At 38.1% G+C, this 21,306-nt stretch overlaps 1 protein-coding gene across 1 annotated transcript in view; it reads left to right on the top strand.

Annotated features, from left to right (window-relative positions):
- The window catches only part of LOC121381419, a 28,276-nt gene extending 7,584 nt beyond the window's left edge, over positions 1–20,692 (top strand). The window contains exons 2-4 of the mRNA XM_041510728.1: positions 17,180–17,307; positions 17,848–17,976; positions 20,221–20,692. Of these exons, the coding sequence (XP_041366662.1) occupies positions 17,180–17,307; positions 17,848–17,976; positions 20,221–20,397 (434 nt within the window). The 3' untranslated portion in view covers positions 20,398–20,692. The remainder of the gene's footprint in view (positions 1–17,179; positions 17,308–17,847; positions 17,977–20,220) is intronic.
- The last annotated feature ends 614 nt before the right edge of the window (positions 20,693–21,306 follow it).

Below are 21,306 nucleotides of genomic sequence, written 5' to 3'. Positions count from 1 at the left end.
TTAAACCATATTTTTCGGCTTATATCCAATTAATTGTGGCTAAATGTAGCATGGTCACCATCTTTGTTTGTTTTTCAGTTGTCTGCAAAAGAATATGAAAAAGTGTGTTGAATGTGTCCTCCCCCTCTAAAATAAAAAAAATTTCCTATGGAATTATTTTTATAGGCATATAGCTGAAAGTATAAACTTTGTGTTTCAAAGAGCCTCAATTATTGCAACTTTGACATAGCACCTTTAAGAAGCTAGTCGTATTGAACGCGACTCTGTTTACACTTCGTGCATGCATATTATGCTAGGCTTCAACTACCAACTGCCAGTAGAAAATTGGCCAACTTTCTGCTGGCAGTTGGTAGTCTGAGCCTTGCATTACACAACATTACAGAGTTATTTATTCAAATAATTAGTTGTGTGATCGATCAATTTGTAGCTGTTTATAACAAATAAATGTAAACATAGCGAAATGTTTCCGACTAATAAAATATTTATACGATTAAACTTACATATTAAATATAGTTTCTTGTTTAGAATATCAGTGTCTGTATATTCAATGTGTTTCTGGTCGTCTTAATGTTTGTAAGAAGCCCAAACTGGATTTTGTCTTCAAATAACTTTGTACATACAAAAAATATATTTTAAGAAATAAAATGAAATTTAACCTAGTACAAATATTGGAATGACCAAAAACATGTTTAATATACAGCCACTAATATTTTATGCACAAAAATATATTTAATATGTAATTACAAACGTTAAAAAGTCTCTGTTAGTCGATAACATCTTAAAAATTGCAGCAAACTCAGGGATGACCCTAAGTTTTTTACAAATGTTACGTTTAATTCCTATTCAATCCTTGTTTTGTTTTACATTTGCATGAAAACAAACCCAAACTCCAACAAGTTTTATATACAATTCATCATCTAAAATGCACGAAGGTGACTTATTTCCATTTTACCCCCCAAAAAACCCAAACAAAACAATAATAAAAAAATCTCTGTGTTTAAATGCAGTTTCGGGTCTTAACAATTGAACAGGACTATAGCACATTAGGAGAAAACATTTCCAGGTAGTTGGATCTGTTCTAAAATTTATCACATGGATTTAGGAGGTGTTTTGTTGTTGTTTAGTTGGGTTCATTTGTGTTTTATTATTTTTTAATTTTTTAATTTTATTTGGAGTTTCGTTGTTTGTTTGTTTTCGTTTATTTGAGTTGTTTGTTTATTTGTTTGGTTATTTGCTGTATTGTTCTTTTATGTGTTATGTTGTGTTATGGTGTGATATGATGCTGTGATGTGTGGTGTGGTGTGGTGTTGTGTTGTGTTGTGATGTGTTATGTTTTTGTTTTCTTTTGTTTTTACGTGTTGTATATTAAATTTCGTGGTATAGTAAATTATAATCATTTCTGTTTGCTAGTTGGGGTACAGCCACGTATGGTGAAATTATACAAGTGTATAAATATGTGTCTGTGACTGTGTATGTATGTCTGTCTATATGTCAGTGTGTCTGTCTGTTTATGTGCATGTATTTAAGAATGAATGAACGCACTGGCCCAGGAATGTTTTAAAACTATGTATTTATGTATGTATGTATGTATGTATGTATGTATGTATGTATGTATATATTGATGTATGAAAATCTATATATTGATGTATGAAAATCTATATATTGTCTGTATGTATGTGTATGTATATATGTATGTATGTATGTATGTATGTATGTATGTATGCATGCATGTATGTATGTGTGTGTGTGTGTGTGTGTGTGTGTGTATGTATGTATGTATGTATTTATGTGTGTATGTATGTATGTATATATGTGTTTTTGTGCGTGCGTGCATTCATGTATGTATATAACATGTATGTATGTCTCTCTATGTGTGTGTGTGTGTGTATGTGTGTGTGTGTGTGTATGTGTGTAATGATAAAATGTGATCTTCCTGAGAAATGTTAATTCAAATTTATCAGGCATGAAACACCGTGATTAATGGAACTTGGTAAACCATATGCAACTTGTTCTACTCCCCATATTTCAATATAGGTATTTCCAGACATCACAAAGTCTGTCTCTTAACACATGTTTATGAAACAGGTATTATCTCCATCAATGTTGTTTGAAAGGTAAGTGGATTTTCATGTTTACTATAGCACCGCTTATCTACTGTAACCCAATGCTGGCAAAGAGGGATAGCTACACACACTCGGGTTTGGAATCTATAGTTATTAATACTAACTACTGACTACTGTAGATTTCCATCTGTACAACTCAACAGTGAAGAAAAGAGAAAAGATTCGGTTCAGAAGACCCTAGGGTGATCAGTCCTAGTCCTGCTGAAAACATCTTCGGAAGCTTCCTAACTCTCGCTGCAGCTACAACTCATCTCTTGTTTTCATTGCAGACTTTCCATCCTTCATTCACAAGGAGGTCAAAGAACTATCATGTGTACCATCCTGATCTTCAAAGATTTACTTCATCTGATCCACCAGCAGTTATCAATTTTGTCTTTCTATCATCCTCGGTGTCATTGTAGGTTTACATCAAAGCAGATATCTCAATCACAATTATAGTTTTATAAATTAAGGTACCTGTAATAAAGCTATCTTTATTCACTGTGTTGCTTCTTTAAAATCTCAGACTCTGCTATAGGTTCCTCTCGAGACTGGGAAACTTGAACTTCAACAAACTATTACCCAACAACAACAACAACAAAATATGAACAATAGTCATGAAAATGTCCTGATTTATAAACTGTTCTTCCTGACCAACTGTTGCTTTATAATCCACATTGGAAGACTGCATCCTCCATAAGGTAACAGGCGGTCTATGTGGAAAGCTTTGGCAGGTTGTTCCAGTGACTTCTTGACACGGTATATAAGATCATCTATCCTCATGACAACAAGGTAAGGTCCCTTCCAGCCTGACGTGAACTTTTGACAAATACCTAGCTTTCTTACAGGAGTATGTAGCCAAACAGAGTGCCCTTCTTTCAATGATCTTGTTCAGGTTATTTTCTAGATTCAAAAGGTAAGTATTGACATCCATTAGATTTCTCATATCTTCAGGTTGTTCAATCATGGCATGCATAGGGAGAAAGACTTCTCTTCCAAAAAACATTTTATTTGGACTATTGCCTGTGGTAGAATATGGTGATGCTCTGTAAGCCAGCATGACTTGTGGTAAATAGTCATCCCAGGATCGCTGGTCTTTCTCACAATACATTGTCAGCATAGCACCCAGTGTCTTGTTAAAAAAATATTTTCATTGCCATTGGATTGGGGTCTCATCCCAGTGGTGTGAGTCTTGTTAATTCCCAACAGCTTACACACATCTTGAAAAAGTTGAGTTTCAAAGTTTTTTCCTTGATCTGTATGTAATTGTAAAGGAGAACCAAACCTGCAAACAAAATTATCCACAAAGGCTTTGGCAACGGCCTTGGCTTCTTGATCAGGGATGGCTACTGCTTCAGTCCACCTGGTGAAACAGTCAACTATTATAAGTATGTACCGATTGCCTCTTCTTGACTTTGGTAATGGTCCAAGTATGTCCATGTCTACACGCTCCATTGGCACCCCAACATGGTACTGTCCCAAAGGTGCCTTCAATGATTTACTGGACTGTTTTCTTGCAGTACAATGATCACAGAGTTGACAGTGTATCTCAACATCTTTCTTCATTCCTGGCCAGTAAAATGTTGTTTGAATCTTTTTCAGAGATTTTCTCTGTCCAAATGTCCACCAGATGGTATATCATGATGGTATTTTAACACATCTGCCTTAAGTTTCTCTGGTATGACCATCTGAAGTGTGCTTGTACTCTCATCAATCCATTTCCTGTATAGCACTCCAGAATGGACTTCCAGTCGGTCCCATTGTCTCCAAAGGATCTTTATGGTTGTTGTGCATGGTGATATTTCCTCCCTTTCTGGACGTTTTCCTTTCTCTACTGCAATTAAGATGGGCTCAACAGATCTATCCTCCAACTGTTTTAGTCTTACAGTTGGAAGATCCAGGCCTTCTAGGACGATGTGTGGTGTGGACTGATTGGACTGAGATTTCTGTTGCGTGGCTAGCACTCTAACTGGACCTGTTGAAGGTTGAGAAACATTTGATAATGCTGGGTTGCTATCTTCATCTTCACTATCCAAATGACTGTTCTGGATATTCTCTTGTCACTTGCATGCCTTACAGGGATTCCTAGACAAAGCATCAGCATTTGTATGTTTTCTCCCAGCTCGATGGATTACGTTCAGATTGTAAGTGCCCAATTCCTGGAGCCAACGAGCAACTTGTCCTCTAGGTTCTTGAGGTTTCTCATCCAGCTTACAGCTGCATTATCTATAAGTAGGAGAACGTCCTGTTCATACAGGTAACTGTGAAAATGTTTAAGGGCTGCAACAACTGCTAATAGTTCCTTGCGTGTGACACGATAATTTTGTTCTGGTTTACTAAGTGCCTTGCTCATATAAGCAACGACATGCTCAACATCCCCATCTTTTTGTGACAGGACTGCACCAACAGCCGTATCACTATCTAGGATAAACTGGTGATTTGGCAAAGGGCATGAAAGAATAGGTGCTATGGTCAGAACGTATTTCAGTTTCTCAAAAGCTTCATTACTCTCAGTTGTCCAGACGAACTTTGTTGCCTTATCAGTCAACCTGTGGAGAGGTCTTGCTGTCTCAGCAAAATGGAGGATGAATCTCCTGTAGTAAGAACATAGTCCAAGGAAACTTCTAACATCTTTGGAGTTTCTTGGTACAGGCCAATTTCTTACTGCTGAAATATTTTTTGGGTCTGTTTCAATACCATTTTCAGACACGATATGACCCAGGAATTTCACTTTCTTCTGAAAGAACGTACACGTGTTTGGCTTGAGCTTAAGATTAGCATCCAGTAGTCTTTGGAAAACGTGTTCTAATCTTTGCACAGTTTCTGCCACATCAGCGGCTCCCACTATAATGCCATCAACAAGCAGGAGGCACTCTTCCCACTGCAAACCACGAAGGACATTTTCCATAAGTCGCTCAAACGTAGCAGGACATTTGCTAATCCAAATGGCATCACTCGAAATTGATAGAGACCACGACTTGTGGCAAAACCAATTTTATCTCTGCCCTGTTCAGCGACACCTATTTGCCAAAATCCTGAGTTTAGATCCATAATGCTGAACCACTTGCACTTTGCTAGAGCATCTAGGCAATCGTCGGTTCTTGGTAATGGATAGGAATCTTTGATGGTCACTTAATTTAGTCGTCTGTAATCAACACAAAATCGGTATGAACCATTTTTCTTTTTCACCAGAAACACATGAGATGACCATGCACTGTCAGATGGCTCTATGTTGTTGTTGTCCAACATTTTCTGTACTTCTTCTTTTTCAATGTGACGTTTTCCTGGGGGTTGTCTCCTTGGTGACTGGCAAATTGGATAAGCTGTACCAGTATTGATTTTGTGTTGAACTCTGTTTGTTTGACCTAGGTCTGCTGAGTTTGTTGAAAAAACTGCTTGGTACTTGATCAGGAGTTCTGCAAAGACTTCACACTCAGATGAAGACAGGTGTTCTAAACTACTCTTAAAGAGCTGTTCTAGATGATCAGGAATGTGTTCTGTTGCTGGTTTCGAAACGTTTAAGTGGCAAGAAGCACATCTCATTTCTTCATCGTCAGAAGTCATGTTGATCGACTCCACAGTGGCTATGTTCATATTGGGGTGAAGAGTGACCTCATTTGAACTATAGCTGATCACATTGACTTTGACACTTTCCTTGTGAGGGTATATGATGCTTTCTGGAATAAATACATCTTTACCTTGAAGAAATACAGATTTGGCTAGTTTCTCCACTTGTGGTATTCTTACTGGAAGCCAGAGTCCATGACTCGGTGGAATAACTGTGGTTGCTATAACCTCCACTCTGGAAATCATCTCTGCTTTGCCACCTATCCAACACTGGATACTGGAACCACTGGTGTTGAGTCTCAAACGTTTATAGTCAAGTGAGTTAACCTGCTGTAAAAGAAAATCGTGACCCAAGATGGCATCTAACGAGATGTCACAAACAACAGCTGGATGTTCAAAACACTGATCATTAAACAGTATGGTCAGAGTTGTATACCCCTGTGTCTCCAGCTCGGCACCATCCACACCTTGGATGCTTGTCGACCATGGCTTAAATTCTATGGTATCATGTTGTTCAATCTTCTTAAAAATGGCATAGGATATCAATGTCGTTGTCGATCCACTATCAACAAGGAAACTCGTTGAAACCTTATTTACAATTCCCTATATATATAATCCATTATTCCATATATTGGCTGGATCTCCTGCAAGGCCAACTCTCATACCTGGTTTGGGCCTTGACAGACCTGTCTTCCTCTGGCCCTCTAGGCAGACAGGTTGGAGTTTCCCTAACTATTCAAGTCAGTGTGTTCGCTACTTGTATATTGTGATTCTCTTGCCATCTGGTCTATGTACCTCTTGTAAATAGGACACCTGTTCATGTAATAATACTCAGATTGGCAAACAAAACAAGTCTTTTTCAAGGACCATGGTCTATCTTTTTTTAACATGTCGTCGTGTAATGATTCGTTAGGATGTTGATTCCTGAGCCAGTTTTCTTGACTTACAGGTGTGGAAACAGCTGCTCTAATGGACGATTTCTTCCTTTCCTTTGAATTAAGGACAAGGGTTTCATATCTCTCAATAATCTCTACTGCATCACTAACTGTACGGCAACCATGATCACAGCTTTATACAGTTGGTTTAAGGCAATGGCTTCTTGTGCTCTGTCATCCAAATCAGGATAAGCTCGTCTTGTCATCCGACGTATATCATCTGCAAAATCGGCCACTGATTCTTTTGAATCTCGCTATCTCACTTCTAACCGTGATAACCTTGTGTTCTGTTGCCTTGAACTACCAAATCTTTGATCTTTGGTAAAGGAATTCCTCTCTTGGGCTGTCATTCCAATGAAGAATGTGCGGGCTGCACCCCTGAGGCTAGCTGATAGTATCATCAGTTTCTGCTGAGGTAACCATGCTCCCATTCAGCACAGTTGTTGAAATGAGATAAATACTCATCCCAATCTGTAGTTCCATCATAAGATTCTGGACGAACGGTAAATGAACTGAATTCATTGCTTTGTGTTGCCAAACTTGCTCCTCTATGGATACCAGGGTGTGATCTAAAATATTTTACTGTGCCATATTGTGGTGACTGGGCTACTTCTAAGGGAACAGTATCATCCATTTGTCCCTGTTCTTCACAATTTAGATCCCCGTGACCCCTGTCTGTAGTATCTTGGGTGATATGGAAAAATACTTCTGGATCTGGTGACGGCACTTCTTCTATGTTGGTCAATCAAGTGGTTATTACAGTACTGTAGACGCTGGATTGATCACTGTTTTGTTTTAAGTATCCCACTTCTGACACCATTTGTAGTGGCCCACGGCAGGTTTCTTCTCTATCTGTGTTGACCCAATGCTCGCTTGTACTTATAAAAATTACACTAATATAGGCAACTCAACAAATAAAAAGATAGTGTTGTTGAAATAAAAACAATTATAATTTATTAATATACGGTCTTGGTAGTCAATCTTGTGTACAGGAGGCTGTGTGTTCCAACTCGAATAAAACTAATAACACTCATAAACTACGTAGACTATCAATAGAGTAAATGCCAGCTTAAAAATCGGATCACAGCAGATAACTTGATAAGAGGCTAATCCAGTTAATTTCCCGTTGATAACTCGAAGTAATTACCTTTCTCAATGCCTTATAGTAAAATGTCAAGTTTACGATAATGCACCTTTAATTGTAGACAGGGGAGTAAGCTGTAAATTACATTGGAAAATATTGGCTATGTTCTTTAAATGGACTATAACGTTACTGTTGTGCTCTACGTACTCTGATGGAATTGGTTCTTTATTTCTGGCTTTATTTTGTTTCCAAGTCACTGTTTGGTTCTGGTCTGGCAACTGACTTTGTCCCGGCCCTGCCACATAGTAACGTCATTAATGATGTCGCTTGCTTTTATATACGTACCACGTGACATCATTTGTCTAATCAAAATACAGGATTTGCCAACGTGGTGCAACCCGTTTGACGTTATGTTGACTAACTTGACTTACTAAAATGCTATTTTCGTAGTTAAATCATCATTATATTTCGGGTTGGCCATTACAACATTTTCCCATAATGTTGTTGTATAGTTTGGTACCACCAGTTTGTCTAATAAATGTGTACTTGATCTAGAATTATCAAATGCATCCCGCCAACCCAAAATGCGACCGCTTGCAACCTGACGTCTCGAAAGGTAAGTACCAACCCTATCTAACAAAACGGTGTAAACCGATAATGTTTGTAAAATAACTGGTTCAGTTGTGTTGTAACTGCATTAAAACTCACACAATAAAGTATTTGGCTCCCTACCTCCCTATATTACGTAATAATCTGCACCAGTAAGTCAACGTGAAAGACTAAGGGATGGTCTAACGTAACGATGCAACTGTAAGCACAAATCTACAGTTGACGACAATACAGTCTAACGTTCAAAACAAGTTTGATAAATGTTAACACGTAACTGATATTAAATATGAACATTAAATTATGTAATTATGTCATTCAGCTATATTCCCGCCGAAGAACAAGGTTCATAAATTATATCTATAACCATTTCGTCTGGCGTAGCCTTGACCTGTCCTAACACATCTTCAAGTAAACATGGCGGCGTCCTTAAAAACCAGGAAGTAAATACAAATAAACTATGGCGATTCCATTGAAATAATAAGTTATTGTGTCCTAGAAACTTAGCGAAATAAATCTGTAGGTACTACTAATCATCACTATATAGCTATTTTATCAAATAGTAAAACGTTTGCCACAGTCACAATGAATATACACAGCAATGTTCTGTTGTTTCGACAGTTGTACTTCGTAAACTGCACTTTGGAACCAAAGTTACCTGCCTCGTATTTGCACTAGAATAGAATTAATTAAAACGTAATGGAAACCTAAGGTGTGACCATTACAATATATATATGTGTGTGTGTGTGTTTGTTTATGCTAATAAACTGAGGGTGATCCGATATGGGTATTACCTTTGTAACCAACTCACGCCGTATCTATGGAAAATATCCGGTTTGAGAAAACGGGATTAAAACAACGCCAACATGTTAAGAGATTAGGCCATTAGGAAAGGAAAACATTGAAGATAATATTATATACAATCATGATGGAAATTTAACAGATCCATTGACATAAATTAAACGTCAGATCTAGCAGTATATATAAAATATTGTAAAACTTGTCCGAATCTGTTTAGGAAGGTTGTCAGGTAGTTCTCGCTAGAAACCAAAGGTAAGTTCAGTCGCGCATACCGGCCTCGGTGGTGTCGTGGTTAAGCCATCGGATATAACGCTGGGACCGGCTCCCACCCGTTTTCACCACTCGGTGGATACGTGTAAGACCACTACGCCCTCTTCATTCTCACTAACCACTAACAACTAATCCACTGCTCTGGACAGACAGCCTAAATAGCTGAGGTGTGTGCCCAGGACAGCGTGCTTGAACCTTAATTGGACATAAGCACGAAAATAAGTCAAATTAAAAATGAAAGCCAGATATTTGTAGCTACCGTCCACTAGACTGAAGTTTATGATACACTGTAAACCGAATTACCACTTCGGGTACCAGTCAAAACAGTTTACAAACGTTTATAAAAAAAAGGGCTTGCTGAATAGAGGTATTTCACATTCCTATTGCGCATGCGCGCGAAGAGTAACGTCCCTTGATAAAATAGACTGAAACTAGTCTATTTACAAATTGGGGGGCGTGACAGACAGGTTGTTATGGGCGACTTGAGTAGCTTCGTAGGAGACTTTTAAACTTTGACAACTAACATGTACATATTTCGAATTAGATGGTATAATGGCCGTAGAAAACGGTCCGCTGAAATTTACAGCGGAATGGTTCAAATTAAAAAGCAGTGCAACAACTTGGACAAAGTCTCTGCGACTTGTATCCGAGGGTTTTGATAACGCCAGATTAAAAGACTATCTCGTAAAATGTATAAACAAAACATTTGACAGATTCCATAGGTTATGGCATCGACAGGTTATGGCATCGATCGATATATATATTTGAGAGAGAGAGAGAGAGAGAGAGAGAGAGAGAGAGAGAGAGAGAGAGAGAGAGAGAGAGAGAGAGAGAGAGAGAGAGAGTATATATATATAAACATACACACACACACACACACATATATATATATATATATATATATATATATATATATATATATATATATACAGTCAAACCTGTCTTAAGCGGTACAGGTTGCCACATATATAGTCTTTAAAACATTTGTTGTTGTTTCTTGTTTTACCGTCTGTACTGCTAATTAACGGATGTGTGCTTCATAGTTGACTATAAATCAACTTTTGACATGTTGTCTCCTTCAAAAATAATGCAAATAGAATATATTAAATTAACCGTTTTCCACAAGTTTGTTTTCTTTTTCCATTTAATTATTTAATTCCGACTTCATGCGATGTATTGTTATAGTAAGTGAATCTACAAATGTCAAGCGTAGCCTGCCCAGAGGCAATTAGATGCATGTCAGATTCATACTTCCTTAATTGATACACAGTGGAGATGTCGGGACTGAATGGGTACTATTATTCCTGAAGGTGTGAAGATCGGTTATTTGCTGCACCTATCGCTGTTGTTAAAATATCCCTTTTATATAAGAGTAAAACTTTACTGTGGCCGCTTAATTCAGGTATTTTAGCGATTTGGGATCAGATTTAGGTGGCCGCTGGCCGCGTTAGACAGGTGACCGCTTATTACAGGTGCATTTACATTATATATCGTTTGGGAGGAAAAAAGTGGCCGCTTAAGGCAAGTGACCGCTGAATACAGGTGGCCGCTAGGACAGGTTTGACTGTATATATATATATATATATATATATATATATATATATATATATATATATATCAGAAGGTGTTTTGTTGCATTTTTCTTAGTGTCTATCTAATTGGGAAAAGTTAAAAAAAAGAAGAGATTTTTATGCTGTTACATGTATATCCATAAAGTGGGAATTTAAAAAAGGGGGATTTGGGGGGGGGGGGGGTTGAAGGTAGGTGCCGTTCTGTTTACCCATACACACGTTTTTATACAGTGTCAACATGAACGCATTGAGTATTATACAAAATATATTTATTTTCTTTACTGTTAATGTGTTTTCCACCATATCTAAGTATATAAAATACTAGACGGACCTGTGTAGGAACGTCCTGTACAGAGCCGTCATCACTCTATATATATTTATATATCATTATTATTATTATTATTTAAGGAGTGTCTGTTATTTCTTTTACGTTCATCGGGGTATGAACAAAATAAATCATCCGTAAATTTTGTGAATCGGCGAAGCCGTTCTCACATAAGTTTGCGGATGATTTTTTTGTTCATACCTAGATTGACGTAAAGTAATAACAGACAATACTTATAATTAAATTTGAAACATACTGAGTAATAATAACATTAAAAGTTCATATATATATATATATTCTGTTGAGTATTGTCCGAAATATACATATATTTTCTGTATATACAAAATAGATATTTATTTTATTTTATTTACTGTTTACTACCATATCTAAGTAGAGAATACTAAACCGCCCTGTATAGGAACGTTCTGTACAGAGCTGTTCTGACTACATATATTTTTTTATATATTTACACACGCACACGTTATATATTTTATTGAGTATAATCCGAAATATACATATATTTTCTTTATATACAAAATATATATTTATTTTCTTTACTGTTAATGTGTTTTCCACCATATCTAAGTATACTAGACCGCCCTGTGTAGGAACGTCCTGTACAGAACCGGTAAGGTTTTGGTCCCTTATGCGTTCACTGGCTTCCCTCCTACAAAATGTGCCGAACAAACCCTCGTACTTAGAGTAACATTAAAATCGTTTTCTACGTGAAACGATTACCCACAATCGTTTCCGATATCCATTGGCTGGATATCGATGGAAGGATAACGAATTTCCCGGACATATGCGGTTGGAACAGTTAATAATTGAACAATGGTCGTGGCCTCCCATTGCTTTTGCCCCCCAATTTGCAGATAGGTCTATTTTGGCGAGATCTCGCGAAATCTCGCGGTTTGCGTCCTCGAGTAACTCCGCAACGGGCACATGCGCAGTGGAATGTGAAATACCTCTATTACAGGTCTGATAAGCAAACACGGCCATTCGTTTTGGAGGTGAATATTGACACAAAGCCAACACGTCCCCCGTTAAATCCCTTTATATTCTTTGAAATATGTTGGAAGCAAATTGCAGATCATCAAATAGTGAGCGATAAGGTTGATGGCTGGTTTTTTATATTTTAAAATTATTATTACTTTTTTTAAATGGGTGGGTAGATGGATGGTGGTGGGTTCCATTCTATATAGAATAGTTTATGAATGTATCATAGTCGTCATTAACATATACCAGGAGAAGTTTAAGTACAAGGATGGAATGTGGGATTGAATGTCAGTTACACGAGTGTAAACATCTTGAAACTCTAGATGTGGATTTTGGTTGCAATCACTCTTTCATGAGTATACTACGCTGTTACATACCATGTATCTTAAAATGAGTTGTTTATATAGAGTATACTACACGAGTGGCTGTTAGATACCATTTATCTTAGAATGAGTTGTTTATATAGAGTATACTGTACGAGTGGCTGTTAGATACCATTTATCTTAAAATGAGTTGTTTATATAGAGTATACTACACGAGTGGCTGTTAGATACCATTTATCTTAGAATGAGTTGTTTATATAGAGTATACTGCACGAGTGGCTGTTACATACCATGTATCTTAAAATGAGTTGTTTATATAGAGTATACTACACGAGTGACCGTTAGATACCATTTATCTTAGAATGAGATGTTTATATAGAGTATACTACACGAATGGCCGTTACATACCATTTATCTTAGAATTAGTTGTTTATATAGAGTATACTACACGAGTGGCCGTTACATACCATTTATCTTAGAATGAGTTGTTTATATAGAGTATACTGCACGAGTGGCTGTTAGATACCATTTATCTTAGAATGAGTTGTTTATATAGAGTATACTACACGAGTGCCGTTACATACCATTTATCTTAGAATGAGTTGTTTATATATAGTATACTACATGAGTGGCTGTTACATTTCATTCATTTCAACTTATTTTCGTGCTTATATCCAATTAAGGTTTAAGCACGCTGTCCTGGGCACACACCTCAGCTATCTGGGCTGTCTGTCCAGGACAGTGGGTTAGTTGTTAATTGGTTAGAGGTTAGTGAGAGAGAAGAGGGTGTAGTGGCCTTACACCTACCCATTGTGTCCTTAAGAACTCACTCTGGGTTGGAGCCGGTACCGGGCTACGAACCATGTACCTACCAGCCTATAGTCCGATGGCTTAACCACTGCGCCACCGAGGCCGGTTTGGCTGTTACATACCATTTATCTTAGAATGAGTTGTTAATATAGAGTATACTACACGAGTGGCCGTTACATACCATTTATCTTAGAATGAGTTGTTTATATAGAGTATACTACACGAGTGGCCGTTACATACCATTTATCTTAGAATGAGTTGTTTATATAGAGTATACTGCACGAGTGGCCGTTAGATACCATTTATCTTAAAATGAGATGTTTATATAGAGTATACTACACGAGTGGCTGTTAGATACCATTTATCTTAGAATGAGTTGTTTATATAGAGTATACTACACGAGTGGCCGTTACATACCATTTATCTTAGAATGAGTTGTTTAATCTTAGAATGAGTTGTTTATATATAGTATACTACATGAGTGGCTGTTACATTTCATTCATTTCAACTTATTTTCGTGCTTATATCCAATTCAGGTTCAAGCACGCTGTCCTGGGCACACACCTCAGCTATCTGGGCTGTCTGTCCAGGACAGTGGGTTAGTTGTTAGTTGGTTAGAGGTTAGTGAGAGAGAAGAGGGTGTAGTGGCCTTACACCTACCCATTGAGCCCTTAAGAACTCACTCTGGGTGGGAGCCGGTACAGGGCTGCAAACCCTGTACCTACCAGCCTGTAGTCCGATGGCTTAACCACTGCGCCACCGAGGCCGGTTTGGCTGTTACATACCATTTATCTTAGAATGAGTTGTTAATATAGAGTATACTACACGAGTGGCCGTTACATACCATTTATCTTAGAATGAGTTGTTTATATAGAGTATACTACACGAGTGGCCGTTACATACCATTTATCTTAGAATGAGTTGTTTAATCTTAGAATGAGTTGTTTATATAGAGTATACTACACGAGTGGCTGTTACATACCATTTATCTTAGAATGAGTTGCTTATATAGAGTATACCACACGAGTGGCTGTTACATACCATTTATCTTAGAATGAGTTGTTTATATAGAGTATACTGCACGAGTGGCTGTTACATACCATTTATCTTAGAATGAGTTGTTTGTATAGAGTATACTGCACGAGTGGCTGTTACATACCATTTATCTTAGAATGAGTTGTTTGTATAGAGTATACTACACGAGTGGCTGTTAAATACCATTTATCTTAGAATGAGATGTTTATATAGAGTATACTGTACGGGTGGCTGTTACATACCATGTATCTTAAAATAAGTTGTTTATATAGAGTATACTATACGAGTGGCTGTTATATACCATTTATCTTAGAATGAGTTGTTTATATAGAGTATACTACACGAGTGGCTGTTACATACCATGTATCTTAAAATGAGTTTTTGTAAAGAGTATACTACACGAGTGGCTGTTATATACCATTTATCTTAGAATGAGTTTTTTATATAGAGTATACTACACGTTTTTCTGTTAGATACCATTTTCTTAGAAATAGTTGTTTTAAAAAGTATGTAATGGGAACAAATGTAATTTTCTGATTCGTGTGTATCTTTAACAAACAGGTTTAAAACAAATTTAATCGTCTTTTCGAAGTATAGCTTATTTATGGCACTTGCGTTTATAATTAACTTACGCGTCATAGTGTAATCAATTTCATGTTTACTTATACGTCAGAAAGCATTCAATTTCGATCATACTTTTTTTTATTTGATTGGACGGTATGGCTGTAACGACCAGGTGCTCAGCGTGGAGCAACCAATCACAAGTCTCCAAAATGATCTCCAACACATAAATTGAACGGGAGATCTATCACATGGATGTGTAGGAAGGAAATAAACTAAAAACAAAAAACAAACCAAAAACAAACAACAACAACAAACACCACAAAACACACACACACACAAAACAGCCCCCTAAAACCCCAACAAAGTTAAAAAACAAAACAATAACAACAAAACCCCTATTGATGATATAAAAGCATTTCCTGCCCAACTGGTGGTACCCATCATTATAGCTCGAGTGTCTTCTAGCGTTATGCTATATTCAATTCAATTCAATTCAATTATTTTATTGTATGTAAGGCCATAAGGCCATATATACAAGAACTCGTATATTGATATATTTAAAACAGAATAACAATAGACAACACTCGAGCTACCTGCATTAGTAGTCTACAGTTATCAAGTGGATTGTTTCATTTTTAATGAAGAGAAATACGTGCACAGTCTTAACCAAAAAGATGAAAAAGTATGTAGCAGATGATATGACCTTAGTCAGTGATGCGTCATATCTGCAAATTGCCTCTAAACGTCTGCTATAAAACGTTTAGATAGTTTTAACGCGTCTTCTGTTCCAAGAATGATATTGGCTTTGTTTTTAAATTGGCATACAATGAGCTAGCTCTGTAATATGTCAGATGTTGTAATATGTCAGATGTTGTAATATGTAGACACCGCAAAAGAGGAATATATATTGCTCGACAAAAAGAGAACATTGACTGTTGGAATGTTAAAGCCGTGCCCTTTGTCATACAACTTAGGTTGGAGGCTAGTGTCGTTTCAATCAATTAAAGTATTTTAAAAGGCTGGCAGTGAGCGATCCCCTCCAGCCCCCTCCGCAAAACTAACACGATCCTATGAGTGATGTGTAAACGAATTATGAAAGTTTCCACTCTAGAGCATAGAGAAGAGACGTGTAGTTTGAATCAAATAGGATATTTACCACTTGAAAAATAGGGGTGGCCTGCAATCCATGCATGATATCAACCACGTCGATAATAGGTGTTGTTATTTGTATAGACCTTGAAAACACCACTCACCCGGCCCACAGGAATGATATCTGGATTGAGAGAGAGAGAGAGAGAGAGAGAGAGAGAGAGAGAGAGAGAGAGAGAGAGAGAGAGAGAGAGAGAGAGAGAGAGAGAGAGAGAGAGAGAGAGAGAGAGAGAGAGAGAGAGAGAGAGAGAGAGAGAGAGAGAGAGAGAGACAGACAGACAGAGAGAGAGAGAGAGAGAGAGAGAGAGAGAGAGAGAGAGAGAGAGGTAATCTCCAGTGTACGGGGGGGGGGGGGGGGGGGGCGTGGTCTCAGATTTTTTAAATCTTTATTTTAATAGAGTGAACTGCTCGTTGTTGAATAGAGTAGTCGTATAACCAAGTAGGTAATGTACTAGACAACAACAGGTGTGGTAGATAATTAGCGTGTTAGTTACTATACACAAAGCTATAGGTCGAGGTCACGTGTTAAGAATTTTATTTTAAACCCTTAACGCTGTATACTTTGATAACGTGCTACAAGGGATTAACGGATTATCTGTCCCAAGTTAATTAATTTTATACACCCAAGCCTTTGATGAGGATTTACAGAATTAAAATCGCTATCACAAAATTGCAAAATGGCGGCTTCCCGCCATAATTATTTGTTAACTTTTACTAATTTTGCTGTGAAATGTATCAGTATTACTATTAATAACTATGGTCATATTAGTTGCAATATGGGAATGGGAACTCTATTTACGTGCCCATATCCACGAGGGTTCAGGCACGCCCACCACGGACATGGTCTCTGACCTCGCCAGAAGCCAATTCTAGGGCGGGACGGTAGTTGCAGTACGTTTTAGCTATATGAACATTGCATAACGGCGAGAAGTGTGACGGTCTAAACGCTCTTTATTGAAAAAATCTTTTTAAAATGTCTGAAGATATTGGAGACCAAAAGCTGGATAACGCACCTTTAACAATTCTTGTGACTAATTACAGGGCCAATTCCTTCCGATGCTCCGCCCTCTTACGATAAGCAAGGAGAGACGGCAATGAGAAGAAACCCACCTATGACCTACCCTGCCTACGCTGCTCAGAGCTACTCTGCTCAGAATGAGTACGTGGTGGTAAGTTAGATAGCTGTCGTGTACGCAGAGGGCCCGGGACTTTAATCTAGTGAGGTTGTAATATAACCAGTGCCGTAGTATTGTTGTCGTCAGCGAGTCAAGTGTCTGGCCAGTCTGCTCGCAATGTTCCTATCCTATGTTCTCCTATCTCTTTCTGTATCTGTCTGTCTCTCTCCCAAAAAGCAAAAAGTTGTTTTAAGATAATTATTGTTTCAACATTTAATCAGTGATAATGATGATGAAGAAAATGGTGATAGCTTTGATGATGATGATAGTTGTGATGATAATAATGATAGTTGTGATGATGATGGTTATTACAGTTGTGATGATGGTGATAGTTGTGATGATGGTGATAGTTGTGATGATGATGATAATAATTGTGATGACGATGATGATGATAATGATAGTTGTGATGATAATTATGATAACGACGACTACGACGACGATGATGATGATGATGATAATGATGATAGTTGTGATGATGATGACGATGAAAATAGTAACATGACTATTAGTATTTTATAACATGTTCTCTTGCAGGTCACACAACCCTATCCTAACGCGATAACGATAAATGTTCCCGTCCCCGACTACACGAGACTCGCCATATTTGCCACAATCTTTTGCTGCTTGCCGCTGGGAATTTTCGCCATTCTACGGGCACAAGATGTTAGTATTTTAAAAAATTATTTCATATTTAGAATAATCACTATTCACCCATTTAAAACGATATATACTATGGGAGCACGTTGGCTCAGGTCAGATCTATTAACCGAGACCAAGGTGAGATTGGAAGTAAGATCAGTTTTCAATTTCTTTTCTGAGGTCAGGTCAGGTCAGGTCAGACCAGGGCCCAATTTCACAAAACATTGCCATCCTAGTTTTGCACTTATTATTATAGTACAACAAATATAGTTAAAAGAAGGAAGGAAGGAAATGTTTTATTTAACGAAGCACTCAAGACATTTTATTTTACGGTTATATGGCATCAGACATATGGTTAAAGACCACACAGATATTGAGAGAGGAAACCCGCTGTCGCCACTTCATGGGCTACTCTTTTTCGATTAGCAGCAAGGGATGTTTTATATGCACAATCGCACAGACAGGGTATTACATACCACGGCTTTTGATATGCCAGTCGTGGTGTATAGTTAAAAGTACACGTATGTCATTTTCTTATGTCCTTAAAATACTTGATCTTCTGTAATGATGTAATTTTCTGCGTGAAATAGATGCCCAACGCGTGTAAATGTATGGCCGGTATAACTGCCAGTCGCAGACGTAAATTTACGATGTTTTGTGAAATAGGCCCCAGATGCGATTGGTAGCAATAATGTGCATTAAATATCGCTGAATATGCATAGCAGTCCCAAAGTCTTGCCCTTTTAACAAATACACGCAGTGTGCCAAAATAAAGGGTAGCGACTGATATGCCTATTATTATTTAAATTGCAATTTTTAAGCAAAGTTAGGCAAGTAGATGTCGAGTTAAAACGCAATGCTTTTACATATGCGTTTTTATATTATTCATTGTAGAGTTAAATTCCAACACTTGGATCTCCTTTTAATAATAACGGACTGTAAAGATGACAGACCGCTGCGTGTAGTAACGAACTGTAAAGATCACCAGCTTGATAAACGTCGAAGCTAAAGGACGTGACAGACCGCTGCGTGTAGTAACGAACTGTAAAGATCACCAGCTTGATAAACTTCGAATCTAAAGGACGTGACAGACCGCTGCGTGTAGTAACGAACTGTAAAGATCACCAGCTTGATAAACGTCGAATCTAAAGGACGTGACAGACCGCTGCGTGTAGTAACGAACTGTAAAGATCACCAGCTTGATAAACTTCGAAGCTAAAGGACGTGACAGACCGCTGCGTGTAGTAACGAACTGTAAAGATCACCAGCTTGATAAACTTCGAATCTAAAGGACGTGACAGACCGCTGCGTGTAGTAACGAACTGTAAAGATCACCAGCTTGATAAACTTCGAAGCTATAGGACGTGACAGACCGCTGCGTGTAGTAACGAACTGTAAAGATCACCAGCTTGATAAACTTCGAAGCTAAAGGACGTGACAGACCGCTGCGTGTAGTAACGAACTGTAAAGATCACCAGCTTGATAAACTTCGAATCTAAAGGACGTGACAGACCGCTGCGTGTAGTAACGAACTGTAAAGATCACCAGCTTGATAAACTTCGAAGCTATAGGACGTGACAGACCGCTGCGTGTAGTAACGAACTGTAAAGATCACCAGCTTGATAAACTTCGAAGCTATAGGACGTGACAGACCGCTGCGTGTAGTAACGAACTGTAAAAATCACCAGCTTGATAAACTTCGAAGCTAAGGACGTCACAGACTGCTGCGTGTAGTTAGCGTCAGATTCGGACTTTAAACTATTTGGCCACCGCTCAAAAAAAGAAGAAAAAAGTCTAAAATACGCAATCTCACCTGATACAACGTTTGGCAGATCACTGACAGGGCAGGATGTTGCCCAATGATAATGATGAGGAGTCGATCTAGGATCGATTCCCGTCGATGGGCCCATTTCTCGTTCTACCCAGTGCACCACGACTGATATATCAAAGGCCATGATATGTCCTATTCTACTATTCATGAGATGTTGCATATAAAATATCCTTTACTACTGTTGAAAAAAAAAAAAATATGTAACGGGTTTTCTCTCTAAGACTATGTCAAAAATACGAAAATGTTTGAAATTCAATAGCCGATGATAAATAAATCAATGTGCGTTAAACAAAACAAACTTTCCTTCACTGGCGATGTAAGAGGCGAATCCCCGGGTGGACGTGTACTGATATGTGGACACGCAAATAGCGTTTGGATTTTAATTTGCATGTAGTCTTTTCTGTTAAGTTAATTTGTTTCACTTCTTTTTTTTCCAGGCGAGACGGGCGGCAGCGAGAGATGACCCAGTGATCGGAATCCAGCTGGCTGGTTCGTCCAAACGTTTGTCCATCATCGCCATCGCCTGTGGAATTCTACTTCTCGTCCCAGCGACATGCGTTCTCATCTGGTACTTTGCCGAAGGAAACAGCGCATGTTACCGCTACTTTTGTTGATAAACAATCGCTTTATACTGCGTATTACTGCCATTACTATTGATAAACAATTACAATATACTGCTTGTCACGGCCATTACTGTTGATAAACTATCACTTTATACCGCATGCTACGGCTACTACTATTAATAAACAATCACTATACACTGCATGTTATGGCTACTACTCTTGATAAACAATCACTATATACTGCATGTTGCGGCTACATCCGTTGATAAAAAAACAAAGATTATTGTATTCAACAAAGGTGGCAAGCTCATAAAGAGATTTCGTTTTACATACGATACAATTGCTATTAACATTGTTCAGTCTTATTGTTACTTAGGTATATTGTTTACTGCTTCCGGTAATTTTAAGAGCGCATGTACTGGAACTGGAACTATTTTCTCGTGCCCCTATCCACAAAGGTTCAGGCACGCCCACTACGGATTTAGCCTCTGACTTCGCCAGTGACTAATTCCGGAGCAGGGGGAGGGGGGGTTGTACGTTTGAGGTGGGCGGAATTTGGAAAAAAGCCATTTAGTAGAGTCAGCGCTAGCGCGGACCGAATAGCAGACACTTCGCAAACTTGAAGTAACACCGAGTGGGAGCCGTGTTCTGATTGGCTGAATTTCGATTCCTCGGTGAAGCCTGTAATTTACCTAAGTCTACGGAGAGTAACTGCACCTAACATCATGTCCGGACTAAGATTTTAAACCCAAAAATAAGTTTGACTGCTCGGCCGAAACGGTTTTAAGGTGATTTGAGCAATTGAACGGGCGCCAAAGTAAAGTGCGTTGGACTATTTATAAAAAAATAAACATAAGAATTTTGAAACTCGATCGAAAGTTTTTTAAAGTCCAACTAAGCCCCAAAAGGAGGTTACCTGTCCTAGTTAAGGTTGGCGTCTACGGGGAAGAGATGGTGTAG

This window comes from Gigantopelta aegis, chromosome 9, assembly GCF_016097555.1.
Source record: "Gigantopelta aegis isolate Gae_Host chromosome 9, Gae_host_genome, whole genome shotgun sequence".
NCBI lineage: Eukaryota > Metazoa > Mollusca > Gastropoda > Neomphalida > Peltospiridae > Gigantopelta > Gigantopelta aegis.
This window is presented reverse-complemented; position numbering and strand designations above follow the sequence as displayed.